Source organism: Phragmites australis, chromosome 8, assembly GCF_958298935.1.
Source record: "Phragmites australis chromosome 8, lpPhrAust1.1, whole genome shotgun sequence".
Lineage (NCBI taxonomy): Eukaryota > Viridiplantae > Streptophyta > Magnoliopsida > Poales > Poaceae > Phragmites > Phragmites australis.
In genome coordinates, this window is record NC_084928.1 from 22388715 (window position 1) to 22416098 (window position 27384).

Here is a 27384-nt window from a genome sequence, read left to right on the forward strand (position 1 = left end):
CGCGGACCGCTGCAGTTATTGCCGTCACCGTCCTCACCTCGCTGCCCCAGAGGCCACTGATCTCCATACTCCATCGATCGAGGTAGGCAGCTACCAGCTAGTACGACAGAAGCACACACAATAATACGTAGATACATACTATTACGCTACACGTACATGGGCCGAAAGCCTGGCGGGGCTAGCGCCGGCGCCGGCTGGCTGGCCACCGTCCGGAAGGTCTTCAATCCCTCCAAGGACCTGCGCCACGCCAAGAAGGTTCGTGTACTGTCGAGCCTTTGGTATTTGACAACGCTTCTTGGTCGTTTATGCATGTGGTTTCCCGGTAACTGTTTGTTGGTTCTCGGATCCGCAGAGGGGAGGTGACGTCGAGGCCTCCACCGCGGCCGGCGTGGAGGCGGCAGAGATAGTCTCCATCGATCACTTCCCGGCGGCCGAGACGTCGTCAGAGGTGACGAATGAGGGCAGCGGCGCAGTGGTGTGGAGGGAGCTGGAGGACCGCGGAGAAGTGGCGGGCGCCCGGAGGGACCGCCGAGGCATGGCAGCAGTGACGGCGGTGTCGAGGGCGGTGATGATTGCCGCGGCACGCGGGAGGGCCTGCAGCAGGGAGGAGCGAGCCGCCGTGCGCATCCAGGCGTTCTACCGGGGATACTTGGTACGCATAACAACTCCCTGCCGTACATACAATCAGGTTCTACTCTTTAATTACACTACGGAAAAAAAGCTTTCGTGACGGCCGATAATTGATATCAGTAACGGATCATATATCTACCATTCTAAATACGTTACTGATGAGTTATTTTTCGTTACGGATTACGACCTGTCACTTATAAGGTTATAGGTGACGAATCGTAACAGTACTTATCACTGATGACAATATAAGTGATAGATCGTAACAGTGACCTATCACTTATAATTTATAAACGTTTTTTGTATTTTTGATTAGAAAAAAATCAAAAAAATCACTCAAACCATCCTAAGGCAAAGGTCCATCGTATATGCCTCACAAATTACGATATTTTTTCAAACTGTTTTTCAATCTACGTTTCATAGGCCTCGAACCCGGGACCGCCCCTCGTAAGCGTAGCTCCTTTACCACCTCACCCATCATGTAGTTATAAAATAGAAATTGGATATTTTATCCTTTTAACCTTATTTACCGAATGTCATAGGTGATACATCATAACCGTGACCTATCACCTATGACTGATTAGTGACGGGTCAGAATCATGATCCGTCACTAATAAACCCGTCACTAGTAACTGAACATTCATGATAAGTCGTAATCTTGACCGTTACTAATCACTGATTTTGCTAAATTCCATCGAGGTTTATAATTTACATATAAAATTTTATGAATTTCTAAATATCTTATCCAAACAATCGCAATTTAATAGGTAACTCAGAGTGTAGTTGGTAAAATAGACATAGTTTTTGCATACGAACTCTAATTTAGACTTTTTTTACTCTACGGATATCTACAGAAGAAGTTATATCCATTTCTCTCTGACTTTGTCGGGTTCAGCAATTTCTTCGAGGCCAAATTTGGCATGGAAGATTGAATTCTCGCACCTTAAGTTTTCACCATTTTCGGAACAAGCATTTGTGTTCATAGCCGCCACTCCTTATATTAAATTTGAGTAGAAATATATAATGGTTCCTATTCTAATACTGCTGGGTGAAAAATAAGAAAAAAATAAAAAATATTTACAAATAACCTATTGCATTTCATCTCTTCTAAAATGAAAGACTACGTAAATTCAGCTAGTCCGACTTTCTTTCTTAAATATAGGTACTTTTGATTAATCAAAAGGAACAACAATGAATTCAATCCAATCAATTAAAAAGTAAAAATTGCTCTAAGTGTTGCAGACGGAATGGCATATCTTTATGCTGAGGGCAACGAGAAGTTCATCCTAAGTCTTTTGCGTTGGGTCGTAACAGTGATCCGTCATCAATAAAGTCATCTATGCTGCATGAGAAAAATAAAAAATACTATTATTAGTGATAGGTCAAAACTTAACTCGTCACTAATGACTGACTTAGAACACTCATCACTAAGTAGTTTGTCATTAAACTAGTCTAGGATGATCTGTCACTAATAACTAGGCTAGATGACTCGTCACTAATGAATCATCATTAAGGACGGATTATAACTACGATACATCACTATTATCATCGATCATAGGTAATATTACGATTCGTCACTAATTTAATATCTTTTTTTTTTTTTTACGTATTGTTACTAGTTTTGCTTCATATATAGCACGAAATTTTTCAAAATGTACAGCTTTCTTTAGAAATTAAGAACGTTTGGGAAATTGAAAATGTGCTGTATATTTTTGCCTCCAACTTGTCCATGAACCATGCATGTACGTGCATTAAAACGATCCAAGCAATGCATCAATTTTTTTTAAAGTGCTAACAATTCTTTCTTGAGACCGGTGTTTACATACCGCAGCGAGCAACATTTTATTTCGAACTTGTTGGTAATCACTTTTTGCGCGTGCCTTACTAAATCAAGCATTCCTCCTGGCAAGACTAGTTGCTTAGATTGTATCTAAACTAAAAGCAAGGACTCAGGATTTCTTGTGGCTGAAGGCATTTATCTCACGAAGGGTGTCTTTTAGGGAGAAATTAACTGGACCATCGTTAAACGGTGGCGTGTGCTAGGTTAAAATTAATCTAAACCAAAGTAATTACTTAGTATAATTGTGTGCACACTTAATCATAGTGCGTAATTAGGTCAGTTTAACCTGTGTTTGGTGAAGCTATCGGTTCATTGTGCAAAGACCCCAGCCTTTGTGATGCAGATGTTGTGTGTGTTGGTGTCAAGTGTTGGTGAAGACACTATGTAAAAAATAGACAAAGAAAATACGAAATGAGTAACGAGTTATAATATGATCTGTCACTTCTATGATTGATCTAGAATGACCTGTGATTTATGATAAGTCATAAGCGACAGGTCACAACTATAACCCATCACTGATGATAACAGTGACAGATCATAGTTGACCTATCGCTTATGACTTATCATAAGTGACGGGTCATTGTAGATCAATCATAGATAACAGGTCGTAGTTGTAACTCGTCACCTTTACGAATCATAAGTGACAGGTCATCCTAGCCAGTCACTGGTGATGGTCATAATTTGATCCGTCACTAATGACTAACCCATCAGTGACGGATCATTCTAGCAAGTCATTAGTGACGAGTCAAGTTGGGACCCGTCATCAATAACTTGATCAATACATAGAGTTATCATTTTATGTATTGTGTGTATATATATACCCTAGGTATTCATATATATACTTAGGTTTATATAGATACATATACACAACATATATACACAACATTTTTCTCTATGCAAAAGTGCATGTACATATACTCATATATATGTATAGTACGCCCAAAAAAAATTCTCTTATATTTTTCTCACCTTAGCAGCATTAGAATAGAAATTATTATATAATTTTGCTCAAGTTTGATGTAAGGGGTGGTGACTCTGAACACAAACGTGTATTCTGAAAATAGTACAGAAACTTTCGGCGGCGAGAACTCAATCTTTCAAGCCATTTTTGACCTTAAAAAATTCTTTGAACCTAACAAAGTTGGGGAGAACAGATGTAACTTTTTTTTGCAAATGTCCGTAGAGTCAAAAACATCAAAATCGGAGTCTGTATGCAAAAGTTATGCCATTTTTACTAAAAAGCACTCTTGGTCACCTATTTTATTTGTCAAAATGAAAATCAGTCATTGGTGATGGGTCACTGTTATGACCCGTCACCAATGAAGTTATTGGTGACGGGTCGTAACAGTACCCATCACCAATGACGTTCGGCAAAAAAGTTAAAAGGATAACATCTCTGGCTTCCTTCAGAATGCATGCAAGGGTGAGGTGTAAGGGTGCTATGCGCGCGAGGCTAGATCGCAGGTTTGATTCCATTGGAACGCAAAGTATTAAAATAGTCTGAAAAATCACCTATAACCTATGGCGAGTGGTGATGACCCTGTGTTGGGATAGCTCGGGTGAAAAAAAATATTTTTTTTTGATTTTTTCGTGTCAAAAAACGAGAAAAAAACGTTCGTTAGTCATAAGTGATGGGTCACAACAGTGACTTGTGACCCGTCACTTATAACTTGTAATAAGTAATCGGACATAACTATAACCTGTCACTTATAACCTTAATAAGTGACAGTCAAGTTTCGACTCGTTATCAGTGACGCGTTCAGGGTAACGGGTGCGGTTCCCATCACCTATTACGATTATGATCCATCACTTTTGAGCTTTTCTCACGTAGTAAGACAGCGTAGGTGTATGTCAATGATGGAAAGGTCCTAGCGGCAGCTGTGGTCTTCAAGTCACATCCAAGCTACCGTTGTTCGGTTTTAGGTCTTTTGGTTAACTAACCTCGATGCAAGTCATACATGAGGCGCCGTGAACCATTTCTCTTTATAGCGCAAGGTGACGTGGGACCAAGCCATGGCATCGATTTTGGCCCACCGATCACAAGCGCCCTCAGTCTAACAAACCCCTAGTTTTTCGGGTTTCCGTTAGCCAAGATCACATGTCCAACATACTCCTACTTGATCGAATGACTGACATCATGATTCCACACTTAACAGAACAACACATTAAGATAATGTTGAAATGGCTAATAATACGCTACCGAAACATAGTATCTATAGCACACCGTTACATCTCTATAGGATAAATACTTATACTTAATGAGAGTTTGTTTGTGTTCTTATGGTTCTCATTTCTATGATCAGATTCTGAAATTTATCATAAGCATTTCAGAATCATAGGCTCTCTGATAAACCCATTCCAGGAACATGTTCTCGAAAGATATTTGATGGCAAGCATTTAGTAAGCTGATCCTCAAGCATAGACTTAGTACTTATATGCTGAATATCACAACAAAGTACTTAATGTTATTGTGTTTGACATCACCACTTGACTTGTTATTATTCAAAAGAGATATTGCGGCTTTGTTATAGTGGTATAATGTTAGTGACATTAATTTAGAAATGATGTCTACCACTCTAAGTCCTGGGATGATGAACTTTCTCCCACTGATCTTAATTTATATGTAGTTCTCTACCTTGCATATATTCATGGATTCAGATAACTAATTCAGAAGAAGCATATAGAGTTTGTCTAGTCCAAACAAAAAAACCAACATTATTAGAATTAAACTTAATAACACATCCATAGTTCCCAAAATTACATTCTAATCATCTAATAGAGAAACAGAAATTATTAGAAATAAATTTCTTCCTTATACTAGGAACATAAACGACATTATTAAGTTGAAGGATAAGGGCGCTCTTTAGCAATACTAGAAAAATCCCAACAGTTCCAACATCAGCCTCCTATCCACTTGCAACTCTAAAACTTTCCTCCCCCTTTCTTAGTGTCCTTATGGTAAGGAATCCCCTTCTTAGCAAGTTGTTCCTTAAAGCCTGCACAATGCTTCTGAATATGCTCCCTTCCCTTATAGAAGCGACATATGATAGCATTAGGTGATGCAGGTGGCTTGGACTCCTTAGGTCCTGACTTATCAAGCTTCAATGTATAGTGCAAATTTTTATTAGCCTTAAATTCACTCTTGAAATTTCTCTTCATCGAGTTTGAACTAATGTGGTGTGCATAATCAGCCCTTTTAGCTTTAAGCCTTTCCTCCTCCTGAACGCACATGGCGATGAGCTCACTCAAGGTCCACTTCCCCTTCTGAGTGATATAGTTAATCTTGAAGGGTCCAAACCAGATGGAAGTGAAATTGTTATAAAGTGTACGACAAAACCTTCTGAGATCTCCATGTCCATTCCCTCAGGTTTAGCGGCCATGTCATTCATCATCATGACATGTTCTCTCGCACCGCTAGTACCATCATACTTGGTCATCTGCATCTTTATGAGAAGAGTGCTGGCATAAACTTTTGAGGAGCCTCTAAACTGTTTTTCCACTGAGGCTAAGTATGTCTTAGCGCACTCAGAATTGGGAATTGCTCCCTTGATCCCAACAATAATTGTGCTCTTCAATTTCATGACGAACATGCGGTTAGAGCAATCCCGTTTTTTCTTAGGTTCTTCATAGATCCTCCTTCGCACAACAAGGTCTATGCATCAGAAGCGGACTCAATAGGAGTTGTCTCTCATAAAGCGTAATTGAGATTCATCACTCAAAGAACAATTCAGATCTGCTTTTTTGGGAGAGAAAGTTAGTCCTGATCAGCTGCTCAATACCATTAAGATATCCAAACACAACTGAAGAGTTCACTGCTAGATTAAAATAATAAAATATAATCAGTAATGACATATATAAAAATGTTGTCTAGCATGAAAGTAACCCTATGCTGGTGTGATGAATAACATGCTAATCTAAGTTTAAATTCGCATTACCGTTGGGCAGAAATGAAAAGAACTAATGTTTTTAATTCATTGGGAAATCAATTAATGATGCATAATTATAATTAACATTGGTAAGGATATAACTGTGGCCATTAAAATTAAAATACATGATTTCCCAAATTAATTCAAGTCCCAAATTAAAATTTCCCGTTGGTTCCATTTTATTGGGACAATAAAAAATCCATTCCATGGAGTGTCAAATTTAACTTCACTAATTTCCAAAATAATTGTAGTCCAAAATTAATATTAAATCCCTAACCTAAACTTCTTGTTGGTTCCAGTTTAATTAGAGATAAATAATACTTATAAATCAAATGAATCCATCACATGATTATAACCTACAACAATTAATGCTCAAAAATTAAATCAACATATAATCATAATTTTCTCAATGGTACATATATGCAAAAAGTTAATTAAAAGGAAAATTAATTAAATGAACATATCTTTATTACAATTAAAATGCAGAATTTATCACATAATCATTAAGCGAAGTTAGCCCATTAAATAAATTTTGAATTAAAATAAATAACACAAAAAGAAAAAAAACACATAAAGGAATATAAGCCCATTACATTTAAAGTGCTCAATTGAAAATAAATAACAGAAAATAAAAATTAAACATAAAACTGATAAGTAAAACAGAAAAGAATTAATAATGATGGCCATAATATTGAAAGTGCAAACCTAGTCGAGCTGACCTACAAAACATTTTTGCGTGCCAACCTATACTGCGCGTCTGGCCTAGAAACAAATCAGCCCACGAACTAATGTGTGGCCCCTCATTCCTGTGATTTGGCCCATAACAAAAACCGCCGAGTCATCAACACCTTACGGTCCAAACAGTTCACACAAGAGCTGTTGGATCCAACCAGATGGCGCATATCGGCTACGCTAAAAAAAAAAAGTGACAACCCTAATTCGCAGCTCATTTTTACATCTCCTCCCAATTTATCCAGGAACCCTAACAGAGAGCACCAAGGGAGAGCAACAGCAGCACACGCGAGTGGAGCATGGAGGCGGTAGCACGCAAGAAGCAGAGGCACGCGCGGCGCTAGAGGGACGGTGCAGTGCATGCAGTGGCATGCACATGAGTTGAGCTCTGAGGCAGCATCGCGTGATGTGAGCTGACCACAGAGGCATGCGCGATGGAGAGTGAGTGAGTAGCGGCGACAGCACATGTGGCAGCGAACTGATGCCGCGTGTAGCTTTGGCAAAGGGGTGCGCGCGTGTAGAAGCAGCACAGCGGCTTCGATGGTGCACCGTAGTGCAGAGGAATAGAACTGAAGCAGAAGCAAGCTGAGAATGACTTATATTGGCAAGTAAAGGTAAAAAATAATTCTACTTCCATTCATGAATGTAGATATTCGAATTTAGGGAAAAAATTAGGGAATTTTGCACTGCAGTTTCTAATTTCGCCCAAATCCTTTCCTTCTACTTTCTAATCAACTAATTCCGAGAACAAATAAGTCTTAAACATGAAACACACAACAATTAATGGGCCAAAATATGAATACTAATGATATAATTGAAAGTACTTGATGTCGACTAGAGGGGGGTGAATAGTCGATTCTGAAAATTAAAACTCAGCAGCGGATTAAACAGTGTCTGGAGACTCCGGACAGGTCCGGATACTCCAAGTTCATCCGGATTATCCGGACTATACAGAAACTCAAAAATAAAGTAAGCTTAAAAGAATCTACTAGAGACAAATCACAGTATCTCTAATATAGATATTTTCTACTTAACAATAAAGGTACAATTAAATACTCGCAAGCAATAAAGTTGAGGCAAATCCTCAAATAGCAATTTGAATGAATAACTTACAAGAATTTAAATAGAGACAAGATTTATATCCGAAGTTCGGCCACATCACAAAAAAGTACCTACGTCTCTATTGAGGAGCTCACAAAAAGCCATGTCTTTTCAACCCTATCCGCACCCAAGCGACAACAAAGATCGAGTTAGGGATCTTACTCAAATCGTGGGTAATACAAACTCCCCGTGGCACTCCACAACAATTGGGTGCTCTACGGGTGACCTCTTGCCGTCTAAAAGCACAAAGCTTCAAGAGAAAAGATTGCAATTCGCAGCTTGGCAAGAACTCAAAATGCTCAAAGAATTTCTTTTTGCTTTCTTTCTCCAAATCTCACTCCCCAAACCAAACTTTCAAATCTTAGCAAAGACTAGGCATTAGAGGGGTTGGGAGGGCTATTGAATGCTCTAGAGAGAGTAAATGAGAGGGGGTGAAGAGATATTTATACTCTTCCTCCAAAAACTAGTCGTTACTGTGCAATTTAGGCAGACTCGGAGTCTCCGGGTTCACCCGATGTCTTTGGGTAGCACAGAAAGCCACACACCTAACCTGTTAGAACTAACCGTTACACTGACCTGGAGTATCCGGGTTCACCCAGAGTCTTCGGGTAACACTTCGAGAAAAACCGGCTGGAACTCTAGTTCGGAGGATGCCCGAAAGATCCGGAAGCATCAAACCTCGGAGACTTCGGACCAACTCGGAGAATCCGGGTAAAAACCTTAGCTAACCGAGAGTCTATCTCGGAGTCTCGCTCGGAGACTCTGGGACTTAACAGTATCCGGAGTATCCGAACTAACTCGGAGACTCCGGGCTTTAAAAAAATAAATCGAAATCGAGAGCTCTTCTGGGAGACTCACCCGGAGTCTCCGGAACATTTGCACTGTTCGGAGTATGCAGGCCATCTCAGAGACTCCGGGCACAAAATTAAAGCCTAACTGAGAGCTCTTCTCAGAGTCTCACTCAGAGACTCCGGAACACCTACAGAGTCCGGAGTTTCTGGACCAACCCGGAGACTCTGGAACCAGACAAAAACTGCCCTTTGATCCCGGTGTTCGTGAGTGATGGTGTCTCTAAAAAATTGGTTTTCATAAAACACTTTGAGCACTGAGACACTACCAAAACTACAAAAAAGTATCCCTCTTAATAGTACGATATTTCTAAGACTCAATTCAAATTAAAAAAAACAGTTGGATTCTAAGAGTCTCTTCATGTCACTTCTCCTTTCTTTTTGAGAGGCATGGACATCTTTTATACTTTTTCAAAGGGACTAAAACCTGTTCATACACTGGATAAAATCATTAGTCTCTTAATCGTTTGTCATCAATTATCCAAAACCCACAAGGGGCCTAGATGCACTTTCAATAATAGACTAATCTGAGGGCTTAATTGCACTTAGGGTTTAGGAAGAGAGGCTAAACTAGGTCTTAGTGATTCAAGGATTAGCCTAAGTGGCTCTGATATAAAATATTAGGTTAAAAGTAATCTAAACCAAAGTACTTAGCTTAATCACATGAACACTTAATCATAATGCGGAATTAGGTTGGTTTATCTAGAGTTTGGTGAAGCCATCGGTTGACTATGTGAAGACCCCTGCCTGCATGATGCAGACCACGTGTGTGTCGGTGTCGAGCATGAGTGAAGGCCGCGTAGGTGTACTTCTACACCAAGAAGGTCCTGGCGGCGCACTACCACAAAAGGGTGATCACTGCTAGTTCTAAAACCCCATCAATGCTGGTTTTGCAACCATCAGTCCTTACTTGACAATGAATACGATGCCTATCACTGTCGGGTCTAGAACCGGCAGTGATAGGCATTCTGGGGGGCAGAAAAAAAATTGAAACGAGCCAGCTTTGGCTCGAGCCAGAGCCGGCACGCACAGCCGCTCAGTCGGCCCCACCGCGTGAGCTTTGCAGCCGCTGTGCTTGCCCATAGCCGCTCAACCGCAGACCTATTGTCCCGCTTGCCTGCATCCTCTTGCGTCTACTCCATGCCCACCATTGCACTCACCCGGAGCTTCTTGGCCGCTCGCCTATCGTCACGCTCGCCCGCAACCGCGCAACCACAATGGCTCGACCGCATGCCCGTTGTTACGCTCGCTTGGGGCCACTCGACTATCGCGATCACTCGCCGCCGCGCAAGCTCCACTGCACGCCCACCGTCATGCTCGCCTGGAGTCGCTCAGTCATCGTGCTCACCCATTGTTGTGCAAGCTCCGCTGCATGCTTGCATGCATGGGAGAGAGAAGCAACATAAGCGTAGACATGGGAGAGAGAGGAGGAAGAGATAAGGTATGGAGAGAGAGAGAGAGAGAGAGAGAGAGAGAGAGAGAGAGAGAGAGAGAGAGAGAGAGAGAGTGGCAAAGAGTAAGGTTTTGCAGAGGAAGGAAGAAACCGAGCAGGGTGAAAATATCAACGCGTGGATGTGAGCCGGCCGAGCGGACGTGAGCCAAAGGCCGATGAACTAAAATTTCGGGTCCGCATCATCAGTGGGGGTTCATGGCTAGAACCACAACTTATACTGACTATTAGTGCCGGTTTGTAACACGAACTGGCACTGATAGTCGGTATCAGTGCTGGTTCTTAGTAGCTTCATTATGGTTCGGACGCTGGAGTTTAAGAATCGATAGTGATACATTTGCACTGCTGGTTCTTGCACAACCGGCAGTGATGAGCTGCTATTTATGGCTGGTTTTGTAGTAGTTGCGGCCGTGGTCTTCAATTCACACCCGAGCTGCCCTTGATGGGTTTTGGGTTCTTTGGGGGTTAACTAACTTTGATGCAAGTTATACATGAGGCTTGTGAGGAACCGTCCAAACAGTATTCTAATTAATCATTGAGTCGATCATTTTATTAATCATGACTTCAACGATTAATTAGAATACCACTCCGGGAGTCGCACATATTTTATGCCCAAGATCGGAACACATGCCTTTCCAATATGGAACATCATAACAAAGCTTAAGAAAGAGCGAGTAATTAATATTATATTATAAGTTCTTAAGCTTGTACCAAGTTAATACAATTTACAGTAAAAGAGAGCTCGGAGGAGACTAAAATATGCTCAACTATTAACCAACAAAAGAAACCACGTAGCATAGACAAAAGCTAAAGACAACAAAAGATGGGTGAAGCCATATGCCCTTAGACTTCACCCCGAACGTGTGACTTCCAAGAGTAAGATGCATTACTTATTCCCACCACTCGCATCGGTGGGCATGAAGTAGCCAAAAATTAACTCCTCCTCACCTACAAAACTTATAGAGCATCTGAGTACGATGTAAGACTTAATCCATAATGGGCACTTATAATTAGCCCGACTCCAAGGATGATGCATTGGGATGTTAGCAAGAATACGACCGCATGCTTAAATAAATTTATATGCAAAATCAAATTTGACATAAACATGTGTGACCATCTATACTTGACCAAAGTAGCAAACTAGCCCATAAACATCAACTGAGCATAATGTAAAATAAACCATAGTAGTAACATCTATAACGAACCATCTCAACATCTCAACCATACCAAATCATATTCGTAACTCTACGACTGCTACAAATGGATAAAAACATGCTCATGACCGAGAGTGTGGTATTTCAAAATGTTTTTACACCCTGTAGGAGTGCTCCTTTACCTACACGACTTGAGGACCATACGGCTTGCGTGACCACATAGGTCCATACAAGGGGGTACTCATGTCAACCTTTTCCAATAAGCCCCGATCATTTGAACATGTGTCAATAGGTACAAGGATCATCCAGAACTACCCTCGGAGCAAATTAGATACCCCAACTGGCCTCATGCCTGACACCATCGACCCGCACGCCAAAAAGCTACATCTACAAAGGTAATCGGCCTATCGTTCTCATATGTGACATGTAGCAAGCAAGGAAAGTGCTAAAGATAATTGCAACAACGATCAGTGCTTAAATGATGCAAGCAGTCTATGATGTTCGGGTCCCTCTCCCGACCTACCCAAGGGAACTCTACATCCGGGTAGGACAAACACCCCTAACACCGCCCACATATCACCTCATCCACATCACTCATCCAACTGACACCATCAACCCATCATTATGATCATTGTACAAGTGATTAAAGCCTATGCTCGCGAACGCTGAAACATTTCACCGCTCAACTTTTACCGAGGACCTAACCACTTGGTAAGCATCATGAATAACATTTTAAGTTAAACTCGGAGTATCCAGGTTTTGGAACCTCCGCGTAAACCTCCATGTGAGAGCTCTAGATTAGCCATTTTTGAAATAACCCGGAACCTCCAGGTGAGTCCGAATACTCCAGGTTGGGCCGGACACTCCGGTCGAGGCTCCGAGTGGGGCTCTTGGCTATTTACTCTAACCCTACGGGTCGAGTCCGGATACTCTGGATTGGGCCGGACACTCTGGGTTGATTCGGGTACTAGTCGAGTTGAGTTCTAATGTATTTTCCCTGGCCGATTTAACACACATGCTAAATCTATTCCACCAAAACATGGATATACACTATACAAAGGGTTCTAGACTCGAGCACCCTAAATTACCATAGTTCCCAAGGACATTTCAATGTGGTTTCTCCAGGTTTACCCAGAGTATCCGGGTTAATCCGGATTATCCGCGTTGTCTAGAGAGGCTGCTTTAAGGGGGAAATCTTGGCCGATTTGATTTGTGAGCTTCTCCAAACCAAAGGAAAACATGTTTGAGAGAGTTTATAGAGTCTAGAACTCACTCACCAACCTAGCAAAATGATCCCTAACTCAAAACTCACCCAAATCCTCATTTTAGCTCCAAAGCTCAAGGACTCAAGAACTTTGCAACCAAAGCTTCAAACTTGGGATTTATCCAACCAAAACGTGAATCTATGCCATGGGAGCCTAGGAGACTCACCCAAGATGCTTTGCCAAGCTTAGGGACCATCGGTTGAAAGAGGAAAACCTCAAAAAGAGGAAGAACACCAGTGCTCCTTATGCTTCAACCAAGAACATCAACAGACATCAAAATCGGCTCGAATCCTTCGGGAAAACGAAAATGAATTAGATGGATGGGTAGCTCATGAGCTTGTGATCACGTGAATACCACATGCATACCTTGATTCCTTTTTTTGAGGTGGGATTTTGGGGGAGAAGGGGAGAGGGAGCTTGAGAGGGAGGGAGAGCTCTTGCTTGGTCGGTTGAGGAGAGAGGGAGCACGGGAATGGAGTGAGGGAGAGAGAGGAGTGGTTGGGCTGCTGCCCATGTGAAGGGAGAGGTTGGTGGTGGGGCCCCATGTGGGGCCCACGTGTTAGAGAGAAGGGTCTATTTTAACCGTGAATTCTATTCTTTTCTCTCCCAAAATTCTTTCTCTCGCCCGATTCACTTTAAATGAATTGCACTAGTGTTCCAAAATAAATTGCCTCAAAACTAATCATGACAATAATGACACATAATTAGACTAAGTCGTGCGATTATGAATTTGGGATGTGGCAAATATCCCCCCTTAAAAGAATCTCACCCTGAGATTCGGTATGAGTCGGGGAGAGTACGGTGAATCTAAGAACCATGCTGTGAGAAAAAAGCACGCTGTGAGCATGCTGATAGAAATTGAAATGACTACAACACGAAGGTATTTCTGGATAATCAGGTTGGTGAAGAACTCTGGATAATCAGCACGAAGTCGATCTTCTCATTCCCACATCGCTTCATCTTCAGAGTGATTACTCCATTGAACCTTGAGGGACTTAATAGATTTGCGCCGCGTCTTCCGTTTGGCTTCACCAAGAATGCGAATTGGATGCTCACAATAAGAAAGATCTTGCTACAATTCTTGGGTTGCAACCTCAATGACTTTTGTTGGACTCGAAGGTATTTCTTCAATTATGAGACGTGGAAGACATCGTGTATGGCGGAGAGGGATGGAGGTAACTCCAGTTGATAAGCCACCTCACCACGCCAGCCAATAATCTAGAAGGGCCAACATAACAGGGTGCTAACTTTTCCTTCATCTAAAAATATTGTGTTCCTCTGAGAAGAGAGACCTTAAGATAGACAAAATCTCCAATTTTGAACTCCAGCTCACACCGACGAAGATCGACATAGCTTTTCTGATGAGACTGAGTTGTGAGGAGATGCCGGCGAATGGTTAGGATACGCTATTTTGCCTCTTTGACCAAATCCAGGCCTAGAAAAACTCTTTCGCTGGACTTAGACCAATTCAACTGCGTTCGACATCTTAATGCTTGACTGATAATTGTTATTGTAGGAGAATTCTGCAAATGGAAAACAGTTCTCCCACTTCTTCCCATATGTGAGGACACAAGCCCACAATATGTCCTTTAGAACCTAATTCACTCTCTCGGTTTGACCATCGGTTTGAGGATGATAAGATGTGCTATGGAAGAGCTCGGTTCCCATGCCTTCATGAAGGCTCCTCCATAAATGAGAAATGAATTGAGTGTCTCGATTGGAGATGATCTTCTTTGGAGTTCCATGAAGGCAAACAACCAAGTGAGATACAACTCCGCATATTGCTTGACTAAGTACGTGGTCTTGACGGGTAAGAAATGAGCTGACTTGGTCAACCGGTCCACAATGACTCAAATTGAGTCATACCTGTGGGACATTTTAGGAAATCCAGTAATAAAGTTCATACCGATCTCCCACTTCCAGGAGGGAATGGGTAAAGGATGGAACACATCGGTCCACTTAAGGTGCTTGGCCTTCACTCTTCGGCAGACATCACACTCGGCAACATATCGAGTGATTTCTCGTTTCATGTGGGTCCACCAGAATTTGGACCTAAGGTCCTGGTATATTTTAGTACTCCCAAGATGGATGGACAATAGTGAATCATGAGCTTCATCTAGAATATTCTTCCTTTACTCCGGTATTTTGGGGACCACTAGCCTTTTCTCGAACCACAAGACACCTTCATCATCCAGGGCAAAACATTTGTCTTGCCCTTCCTTGATCTTGTCACGGATCTTCTCCATGCCCGTGTCTGTCTTCTGAGCATCCTAAATTTGATCAAAGAGGGAGGATTTGATCTCCAAGTTGGCAAGAAATCCCTCCAAAACCATCTTGAGTCCAAACCTCCTAAATTCATCACAAAACGTGGTGACTTCAGGCTGGAGTGGGACACAATCGCATCGAGCCCTTCGACTCAGTGCATCGGCGACAACGTTCACCTTACCGGGATGATAATGGACTTCAGTTCATAATCTATGATCAGCTCGAGCTATCTTCATTGTCTCATGTTTAGATCATCCTGAGTGAAAATGTATTTGAGGCTCTTGTGATCCATGTAAATATAGTAAGGGTTGCCCAATAGGTAATGATGTCAAATCTTCAGAGCGTGCATAACTGCTGCAAGCTCTAGATCATGAGTGGGATAATTTTTCTCATGTGGCTTCAGTTAGCACGAAGCATAGGCGACCACACGTCCTTCTTGCATGAGAACACAACCGAGTCTAAAGCGAGAGGCATTGCAATAGACATCAAAGCTCTTGTGAACGTTCGGTTGTGCTAGAACTGGCGCCATGGTGAGACGAGACTTCAAAGTCTGGAAAGCCACTTCACACTCCTCGGACTATTTGAACTTGACATTTTTCTTCAACAATTTAGTCATGGGCTTAACTATCTTGGAGAAATTCTCGATGAACCAGTGGTAATAACCCATGAGTCCGAGAAAACTACGAATGTCAGTGACACTTTTAGGTTGCACCCAATTGAGCATATCCTGCACCTTGCTCGGGTCAACTGTAACCCCGTTTTCTAACAAGACATGACCTAGAAATGTGACCTCTTCAAGCCAGAACTTTTGCTGAACTTGATGTAGAGTTGGTGATCTTGAAGGTGGCCAAGAACAGCACAGAGATGCTCAGAATATTCTTCTTTAGTCTTGGAGTAGATGAGAATATCATCGATGAACACCACGACAAACTTGTCAAGTTCCACCATGAAGACTGTGTTCATCAAATACATGAAGAATGCCAGTGCATTTGTCAAGCCAAAAGACATGACGGTGAACTCATAAAGCCCATAACGGGTAGAGAAAGCCATCTTTGGAATATCCTCTGGTTGGATCTTGATTTGGTGGTAACCCGGCCTTAAGTTAATCTTAGAGAAAACCCGAGCACCGGTCAATTGATCGAATATGATATCAATCCGAGGGAGTGGATACTTGTTCTTGATTGCGGAGGCATTCAACAGACAATAATCAACACACATCCACAGAGTACCATCCTTCTTCCGGACAAAGAGTGACGAGCATCCCCAAGTTGAGGAGCTCGGATAAATGAAACCCTTCACAAGCAACTCTTGAATTTGCTTCTTCAATTCCGCTAACTCGTTCGGCGGCATCCGATAGGACCTCTTTGAAATTGGGGCCATATTAGGCAATAGCTCAATGGAGAACTCCACGGTTCGGTCGGGTGGCATTCCTAGTGATTCTTCTAGAAGACATAAGGAAATTCATAGACGACTAGAATATCTAGGAGATCTGTTGCTATGATCACTTTAAGAGCACACAAGTGTAGGCCACCGTCTCCAAGGCGAACAGAAACTCGATCGCCCTTGGGACCTTTGAGAGAAACAACTGTCTTGGCACAATCAAGCCGAGCACCATATTTGGTTAGCCAATTCATCCCTAATATAACATTTACTCCTCTAGTGTCAAGGAGATTCAGGTTGCAGGAAATTGAACTCCCTCAATAAGAACTTTGGCCTTCGGAACAACTCGGTCAGTCCTTAACTTAGTTCTGGGTCCATCAATGATATAGGCAGAAGGCAGGGTCTCGGTAGCCAACTTATGACTCAAAACATAACAATCCCTGATGAAACAGTGAGACGCCCCTGAATCAAAAAGAATAACTATGATGTGAGAATTCACAAATAGCATATGGCCACCCATCACACTCACTTGAGAACCAGCGGGTCTTGGAGGCTATCATTGAGGAGCGGAGAAAGATGGGCAATGCACCATCCACATTGGCCGTGGAGTAGTCAAGGCTGACATGTGAGATGGAGGAGACTGACTCTCCGTCCATGTGTGTTGAGAACCCACGCCCATGGAGGGTGCCGGGACCCTCTTGTGCTTCTTCTCCTCTTGGTGGTTCTTCACTGTGAGAGAGGTGCTCACTAGCTTGTTAAAGTTGGTGAACTCATGCACCGATAGTCGGTCTTGCATCTTGGAGTTGAGGCCGTTCACAAAGCGGTATTTCTTCCGCTCATTGGTGTTGACCTCATCTTGAGAATACTTTACAAGGTGATTAAACACCTACACATACTCCATCACCGATCTACCTCCTTACTTGAGGTCCATAAACTTCCGCCTCTTGATCTCCATAAGGCCCTTAGGAATATGAAAATCACAGAATGCCTAGCGGAACTCCGCCCAAGACACCTAGTGATTGGCGGGGTGTATGGCTAGAAAGTTAGACCACCATGCGCCCGCCGCACCCTGAAGCTGATGGGTGGCGAAGAGCGCCTTCTCGTGGTCCTCACACCTAAGGAGAGCGAGCTTCTGCTGGATAGTCCATAGCCAGTGGTTAGCATCCAAAGGATCCTCAGCCCATGCGAAGGTGGGTGGCTGAGTTTGAAGGAAATCCGCGAAGTCATCCCGGCGCCCGGACCCATCTCTCCATGAGGGGCCATATTGTACACGAGGGCCTTGAGGAGAGCAGTTTGAGCTTGACAGTTTTGCTCTATCTGCATCAACACATCCGTCATGCTCAGCGGTGGGCGTGGCACGGAGTTATTCGCATTGGAACCCTCGGGACGATCTCCGAGATTTTGACGGGTCCTCATCCTATTGTGGCAATAAGATAAAAGAGAGGTGAAAATGTAAAATTTTGACATGGATCAATGCTATCTTTGCAATGTTGGATTCAAACAAGTGATGCGCACTAAGGTATCATATATCAAGGAAAATGCATGTTTAAGGGTATGGTGCGAAATGAAGAATGAAACATGAAAGTATGCTCGATCTTTATCTTCACGTTTCTTTCCCGAATGCATCTCTTCCTAAATAATCATCACAAACACATATATCGCCTTTCGCATGAAGAGAATAAGTATTCGCGCGAATGGTGCTTGTGCAACTCGCTACATAAGCGACGTTTCATAGTTGTTGCCCACATATTCGCTTCCTATACCTTTGCCATATGGGATACCTCATATAAATACCACATGACTAGATGACCATATCTACCATCGTATAGTGGATGTTCATTTATTATGGCTAACGTATTCACTTTTCGTACCATCATCGTATGAAACACATCGGGCCCTACTTCACACCGGTTGAGGCCCCGATATTTGCCGCTATCGGGATGTACAATGCAACATAATCAACAAATGCATCACAATGAGAAAACCACACAATGCATAAACAAACAATTCAAGTGCATCACTTAAGTATATGTTACACTTAGGGGCATAGTATGACAAATTCATACATATTAATCATTAGGAGGCATAAAGGAAACTTTGGTGGGTTGCTTGGTGAGTTTGATGCATTTACTAAATAATGCTCTAATCATTTTTAGGCTGCTTCATTATACCAAGCTTCGATACCACACTGTGAGGAACCGTCCAAACAGTATTCTAATTAATTATTAAGTTGATCATTTTCTTAACGACTTCAACGATTAATCAGAATACCACTCTGGGAGTCCCGGCACGTGTTTTGTGCCCAAAATCAGAACATGAAACATCATAACAAAGCTTAAGAAAGAGCAGTAAATAACACTATATTACAAGTTCTTAAGCATGCACCACATTAATACAGTTTACAGAAAAATAGAGCTAGGAGTAGACTAAAAACTATTCAGCTCCTAAGCAACAAAAGAAACCATGCAGCAGAAACAAAAGCTAAAGACAACAAAAAAATGAGTGAAGTCATATGCCCTTAGGGTTCACCCCAAACGCGTGACTTCCAAGAGTAGAATGCACTACTCATTCCCGTCACTCGTATCGACGGACGTGAAGTAGACAAAAACCAACTCCTCCTCACTTGCAAAACTTGTAGAGCAGTTGAGTACAAAGATACTCGCATGACTTAATCCATAATTGATACTTATAAATAGCCCGACTCTAAGGATAATGCAGTGAGATGTTAGCAAAATACGGCCATATGGTTAAGTAAATTCATATGTGAAAGCAAATTTGACATAAATATATGTGAGCATATATACTTGACCAAAGTAACAAACTAGCCCATAAACATCAACTGAACATAATGTAAAATAAACCATCTCAACATCTCAACCATACCAAACCACATTCGTAACTCTACGACTGTTGCAAATGGACAAAAGCATGCTCATGACCAAGCGCACGACATTTTGAAATATTTTTATACCCTGCAGGGGTACTCCTTTACCTATACGACTTGAGGACCATACAGCTTGCATGACCACACAGGTCCATACAAGGGGGTACTCATGTCAACTTTTTCCAATAAGCCCTGACCGTTTGAACATGCGCCGATAGTGCAAGGGTCATCAAGAACTACTCTTGGAGCAAACTGGATACCCCAACCGATCTCATACCCAACACCATCGACCCACATACCAAAAGCCACAACTACAAACATTCTCATATGCGACATGTAGTAAGCATGGAAAGTGCTAAAGCCCACTGCAACAACGATTAGTGCTTAAACGATGCAAGCGGTCTATTGTGTTGGGGTCCCTCTCCCGACCTACCTAGGGGAACTCCACATCCGGGCAAGACAAACACCCCTAACACCGCCCACATCTCACCTCATCCACCTCACTCATCCAACCGACACCATCAACCAATCATTATAATTATTGTACAAGTGATTAAAGCCTATGCTCACGAACGATGAAACATTTCACTGCTCGACTTCTACCGAGGACCTAAGCACTTGCTAAGCATCATAAATAACATTTTAAGTTAAAACAAAATCATACTGAACCTAGGCTATAAGGATACGGATCAACAATGATTCAAGATAGGAGAATTAGTGCATCAACATAGGTTTTACCCATCATACACCCGACATCGACTCAAACTCATGCATAAGATACATAAAGCATAATTTATCACATATGACGCATATGGTCCAAATTAATGGGAGAAGTATGTTTAGATGCTTGCCTTGCTGCTCATGTGTTTGCCTTATGCTACCCACGCAACACTCGCAAAACTCTAGCAACTGACGCCGCCTTCAACCACGATCGTGACACGCTCTGGTTCTTCGTTCACTAAAGAAGAATGGGTGCAACGATGAGCATGAATAAAATGCACAATATATACTACAATATGCAAAACAACAAGCTAAGGGTGTAAGACATATGGAGGAATAACAAAACTTGCGAACTAAACAACACTGGAAAAGTAACAAGAGGCCGGAGACTCCGGGTTGAACTCAAAGTATCTGGATTCCAGAACCTTCGAGGATGAACCTCCGGGTGAGGGCTCTCGGTTAACCATTTTTGAAATAACCCGAAACCTCCGGGTGAGTCCAGATACTCCTGGTTGGGCTGGACACTCCCGGCGAGGCTCCGAGTGGGGCTCCCGGTTATTTACCCAGACCATCTGGGTCAAGTCCGGATACTCTGGATTGGGCTAGACACTCTGAGTTGATCTGGACTATCCGGGTTCTAGCCGAGTTGAGTTCTAAAGTGTTTTCCCCGGCCGATTCAACTTGCACGCTAAATCTATTCCACCAAAACATGGATATACACTATACAAAGGGTTCTATACTCGAATTGCACCCTAAATCACCATAGTTCCCGAGGATAATTCAATGGGGTTTCTCCAGGTTTACCCAGAGTATCCGGGTCAATCCAGATTATCCGCGTTGTCCAGAGAGGTTACTTCAAGGGGGAAGTCTTGGTCAATTTGATTTGCGAGCTTCTCCAAACCAAAGAGAAGCATGTTTGAGAGAGTTTATAAAGTCTAGAACTCACTCACCCACCAAGCAACATGATTTCTAACTCAAAACTCAACCAAATCCTTATTTTAGCTCTAAAGCTCAACAACTTTGCAACTGAAGCTTCAAACCCAGAATTCATCCAACAAAACATGCATCTATGCCATGGGAGCCTAGGAGACTCACCCAAGATTCTTTGCTGAGCTTGGGGACTGTCGGTTAAAGGAGGAAAAGCTCGAAAAGGGGAAGAACGTCAGTGCTCCTTGTGCTTCAACCAAGAACACCAAAAGACATCAAAATCGGCTCGAATTCTTCGACAAAGCAAAAATGAATTAGATGGATGGGTAGCTCATGAGCTCATGATCGTATGAGTACCATATGCATACCTCGATTCCTTCTCTTGAGGTGGGATTTTGGGGGAGAAGGAGAGGGGACTTGAGAGGGAGGGAGAGCTCTTGCTTGGCCAGTTGAGGAGAGAGGGAGCATGGGAGTGGAGTGAGGGAGAGAGAGGAGTGGTTGGGTTGCTACCCATGTGAAGGGAGAGTTGAGTGATGGGGCCACATGTGGGACCCACGTGTTAGAGAAAAGGGTCCATTTTAATCGTGAATTCCATTCTTTTCTCTCCTGAAATTCTTTCTCTCGCCCGATTAACTTTAAATGAATTGCACTAGCGTTCCAAAATAATTGCCTCAAAACTAATCATAATGCTAATGATGCATAATTAGATTTAATCATGTGATTATGAATTTGGGACGTGACAAGGTGCTGGGAACCCTTCCTCTTTAAAGTGCGGGGTGACCTAGGACCAAACCATTGGATTGGTTTTGGCCCCACCAATCATTGGCACACTGGGTCTAACGAACCCTAGATTTTTTGGTGGTGGGCGCACCGACTCACACTACTACAAAAAGGCCTTTTAGTGCCGGCTCCAAAGAGCCCTTTAGTGCCAATTTTGCATACGGCACTGATGGGTCGGTACTGAAAGTCACCCCAACAACTAGCACTGAAAGTGGTTCCCAGGAGCCAAAAAAAAATAAACGAGCTGGCTCATCTGCCACAGCCTTCGCGCTCACTCACCCCCCAGTCGCTTAGCTCGCCGACGCAGCCTTGCTCCATCCAACAAAATAAAATGCAGGGTACGAAGGCCGCTGCCATAGAACACGCCGATTGCGCAATCCTAGCCAACCGCCCCCGCTGCGCTCCTCGATGTGCCTGGACAGGAAGCTCCAGCTCCATCCGGTCCACGGCCAGGCGCTCTGTCTACTGGCCATCTTCACGTCGGCGCTGTCAAGGCGGAAGACAAAGTGGAACGACCGCGCGATGAGGCAGACGCTGGTTCTGCCACACCAGCCCGCTCCGCCTAGTGCTGCCACTCCAGCTCATGCCCAACCCGCTCACAGCCTTCTCCAGTACCGCCAGCCGAAGTGCCAGCAGTGTCAGCCGCTGCTCAGGCCCCACCACCGCCACCATGCTATGTGGATCTCTGATCCTAGTGAGATCCACGGCCGGATCCTTCGGATCCAGTTGTGGAACTCGCAAGGTGCGGAGTTGTTAGTGGTGGAGGCTGGGAGGAGGACGATGAGGGTGGAGAGAGAGTGGCCGGTGAGGGGAGAGAGAGGCCGGTGAAGAGATAAGGGGCAGAGAAAGAGTGAGATCGAGCCAGTGAGTGCTAGCCTGAAGAGATAAGGGAGAGAGAAAGAGATGAGCTGGACCTGAGCACGAGCAAAAATCATAGTGTATTAAAATTTCAGATCCGATGAGAGTATCTGTGCCGGTTCGAATTATAAACTGGTACTGATACTATTAGTGTCGGTTTATAATTCAAGCCGCCACTGATACTGAGTTCAACCCGACTCGATTATTGATCGAGCACGAGAAGTTAGAACTGGTAGTGATACTTCATCAGTGCCAGTTTTGGTCTAGCCGGTACTGATGACCCGACTCAAATAACCTATTTTGTTATAATGTAATAGTACCGCTATCTCAATGGACCACCACTGGTGCTTTATTTTGATCCTATGATATATCATCTAGCGCTAAACTTGTGCGCAAGCTGCTTGTACAGTCAATGACTGTAATGCTGTGTCATGTGTATTTCTTTTTCTTTCGCCCTGTTTCACAATGTCTCATCCCGTCTGCATACCTAGGAGCCATAAAATCTAAGCTAGGTAAGGCCCTGTTTCACAATGTTTCGTCCCGTCGATGACTGTAAGTTACGGAATTAGATAATTCTTTACCTTATGAGATACGTGCACTATGGATCTATCCAGTAAGTACAAATTAGATGCAATTTCATTAAATATTACTCAAATAGTAAACTTCGTACCGTGCGGACTGGACAAATATACCACAGGAGCCTTTGAAAACTCTTGAGGCACCTGCACTATGCGTGAAAACTCAAGGCTTAGAGATTCCTTCAGGTTCGGAACTCGAGTCAGAATGGTAATTAAACAGCCAAAGTGAGGCTTCTACTTGAGCCGAGTTCAAGTGAAAAAATTGGGACGGGCGGCCAGTCAGCCCTGCATGCTAGGCCAGTCAGCCCTCTCCATGATCTTACATTCTTAGAATGTGTTTGTTTCGGCTAGAGATTTTGAAAAGCAGTTTATAGAAGCTGGATTATGAAAAACTGGATTGTAAAAAGTTAGATTATGAAAAGCTTTTAGATTGTAGATTTACAAAACTTTGATGGATAGTTTAAGTAAAATAGACTTTCACAATCTATTAAAAACTGAGAAAAATCAGCTTCTTAAATTATCACAATCCAATCAGCAAATTTTAAAAAACTATAAAAAAAACTGTACTTTTATTTCAGCTTTGAATTGTAACAGCCCTTTACTCACTTTGCATCCAAACCTGCCTCCTCCACCACTGCACAGTTGCCTTTGCCAGTGCCGATGCTGTTCGTGAATGCCTTTGTGTGCAGACTGTATATATGGGGCCAACTCTTGTAGGATTATTTTCCGTTATTTGGTAGGAGCAGGCCAGGAGCATGGACATGTGTGGGGGTAACCGCACTTTTCAGGAGATAGAAGACTACAATTTTGAAACCTGACCCCTATTTAGTGTCATTCATATGGGCCGTCTTTGAATGGCTGTGCAAGCACTGAAGCAAAATATTTTGGGTAACAAACATGACAAACCATAATTAAAGTGCAATGTTATCCTAGTTTCCAATTGAGTTCGTGAGTATATCGTCCAAAGAGGATTAGTACCAAAGCAATCAGGTTACAGCCATTTTGCTGAACGTTGTTGGTTTTCGACCGATCGGCCATGGGGTTTGCCATTTCTTGTTGTTCGGTTACACTTGCCTCTGTTCTTCTCTGAAGGATCTTCCGACAATGTGGTATAACTGGCATATGTAAAAACTGTATCACAAAATTCTAGTATGTTGCTAACTACTGCACTTATTCGCAGGCGAGGCGAGCCCTGCGCGCCCTGCGCGGGCTGGTGCGGCTGCAGGCGCTGGTGCGCGGCCACAAGGTGCGGCGTCAGGTCCACCTCACAATGCGCCGCATGCAAGCGCTCGTCCGCGCGCAGGCCCGTGTCCGCGCGCGGTGCCTCACCTCCCCCGTCGGCAGGCGCGCCGGCCGGCCCGATGCCCAGCGCCGTCCCAGCTTTCTCGTCCCCAGGCACGGGCTCGCTCAGCACCATGGTGGCAAGCGCTCTTTTGGACACGACCGCGTCGGATTAAACGAAGCTGACCTATTGCACTTGCAAGACCACGAGACGCCGATACAGGTGCAGGCTCCTCAACGGCGCAGGAACGTGGGCCCTTTTCTGAACGAAACGCGGGACGCCGTCCGGGCCGATGGCATGTTGCGCCGGCACGACATGACGGCGGCGGCGGCTTGGGGGGAGAGTGCCCCTACTTATGAATACGGATTCCAGCATCAGCGGCAGGTTCGATTGCATCGTTTTCTTAGAATTGTTCTTTTGAAATGGAACTTGTTCATCGGATTCATTTTATAGTTGCCTCGGTCACTGATATAATACGTAGATTCATGCAGCTTGACGAGTTGGAAGAGAACGTTGAGCCCAACGCCGGCTGGCACTGGCAGCAGCGCTGTAACGCCGGCGTGCAGAGGCAGCAGCACGTCGCCGAGCAGGCCAACCAGCACGCCGTGGCTGAGACGTCCTACATGACGGCGGCCACAACCGATGGCATCTCCGAGAACACCGTCGAGATGGAGGCCTCCAGGAAGAGCCCCGCGAGGGACCTCTACCTTGTCCGTCCTCCGGCAATCCCAGGGTACATGGCGGCGACGCAGTCGGCGCGCGCCAAGGCCCGCATGGCACCGCCGGCTGCTCCAAGGGCGAACGTCCGGAGCAGGTCTGGAACGGTGGCGCCCAATGGGTGCACGAAGGTGGGGAGCGTGAGCCACATCGGTGGCAGCAGTGGGGGTGGCACCCGTGCGCCGCAGCATAGAGCTTGGCAGAGCCCCGAATCGAGTTGCAGCGGCGACCGGACACCCCCAGAATTAGGCGGGCGGAGTAGGATGGCCTTTGCTTGAGCTTGACATGGACGTGATCACGCACAAATGCTTGGAATAATCAGAAGTGGAAACCGTTTTCCTGTTACATGTTTACCAATGTATTGCGAGGTCCTTATAACTAATTGATGTCTACTTGTTGGATTTACAGGTCAGTTCTACTCTTGTATAGTGTAATCGGCATCAGTTCGGCACAAGGCTCAGGGAAAGTTACTTAGTTGTTTATCGCCTACCTTTATAAATGAACTGTAATGCTCCATACTTGATCATGATTTGATAATTAATAATTAAAATTTTATTATAATTGCAGTATATCCTAAGGATATGATACCCACAGTACACGTGTCATTTGTCAGCTATGCGCAGATATTGGCAAGCAATTCATTATGCTCTACACGGAAACAATCTCTGAATTAGGAAAAGAATCCTCCAGATAATACAATTAAGTTACACTTGAAACTTCGAGTATGATACGTCTTCCTAAACAGACTATATAAGGAATAGAATGGTATGTAAAAAAGAGGGACGAGCCAAAAGCAAAACAAAGAAGAGCCGGAAAACAAGACAAAAGAGAGCTAAATAGATTGGACAGAATAAAAAATAACTCATTGAGACTCACGGTAGTTTCAAGCTATGATCATATTCATCTGATAAGAACTTCAGGATTAGAACACGAGAAAACTCACAGAGATTCATAGAAAAAGATCCAGATGTTGGGGAATAGGTAGGCCACTAGCACAAAACAAAATTTTCTATCATGTTCAACCAAAAGACCGTGCGAGTAGGGGATCATACATCGTTACCACTGCATAACAGAATATGAGTTGGAATTGTAATTTTTCCTAATTTTGATTGCAATTGTTGAATATATGTTTGTTTGATTTGTGTTTTATAGTAAATAATATATACTATATATATCCAAGAAATAAAAGTAAGAAAGAAAGGAAAGAAATAGAAAATAAAAGGAAAAGAAAATACTTTTTCTCTCTGTGGCCGAGCCCATTCCCTCCACCTTATCTCTCCACTCTCATTTCCTGAATTTTTTTATTTTTATATTTTTCATTAAAAATTTAAATAAATAGATTCCCCATAGCAGTATTTGCAAAACTAGACGCTTGCCGCCCCTTGGAAGGGCTGCAGCTCTCTCAGAGGACTGTAAGGAATCCTAACCGCCCCCTGAGAGGGTGGCAAGAGACCTAACCGCCCTCTCAGAGGGCGGATAGGGGCTTTCCGCACGCCCTCCCTCTCTTCCCTTCTCTATATAAACGGTGGTAATGAGGATAAATTCTCATTTTAATCTGAAAAAGAGAAAAGTCTGAAGAAGAGAGGAGAGGAGAGGAGAGGAAGAGAGCGCGGCGAAGCCCTGTTGTTTTTGATCGGCGGATTTGAAGAGCATTTTCCGGTAATTTCTTTTATACTTATATTGTTGTTAATAAGTAAAGTAGCATTATATGACATAGGATTTAGCACTGTATGATCTAGGGTTTAGCGGTATGACCTAGGGTTTAGGGTTTAGAAAATGCTGTATTTAGTAGTATATTGTCAATATTAATTATGACATAGTAGGATAGCCATTAAATATATAGTAGTATTTTTAGTATGGTAGTCTTAAATATGTAGATTGTACAGAGTAATAATTGTAGGTTAGTTTGGTTAGGGGTATTATTGAAGAACCTATTGTTAGGCAGTAATCGGTGCCGGTAATTTTTTTAGTTCCGATAATAAAAAATATAGTTTGCCGGTCTTAACATTGGTTATATTTGCGGATGTTTCCAGGGATGACAGATAAATTA

General features: G+C 43.2%; 1 protein-coding gene across 2 annotated transcripts; it reads left to right on the forward strand.

Moving 5' to 3' along the window:
* Positions 1 to 25903, forward strand: LOC133926793 (protein IQ-DOMAIN 21-like). Of its 2 annotated transcripts, XM_062372894.1 has the most exons (5): positions 1 to 255; positions 353 to 652; positions 24516 to 25001; positions 25109 to 25658; positions 25743 to 25903. In XM_062372894.1, the coding sequence occupies exons 1-4, from the start codon at positions 157 to 159 to the stop codon at positions 25610 to 25612; spliced, it is 1389 nt and encodes a 462-aa protein (XP_062228878.1). In that variant the 5' UTR covers positions 1 to 156; the 3' UTR covers positions 25613 to 25658; positions 25743 to 25903. The 2 variants fall into 2 exon arrangements, with proteins under 2 accessions (XP_062228878.1, XP_062228877.1); XM_062372893.1 differs by having other exon boundaries at positions 25109 to 25903.
* The last annotated feature ends 1481 nt before the right edge of the window (positions 25904 to 27384 follow it).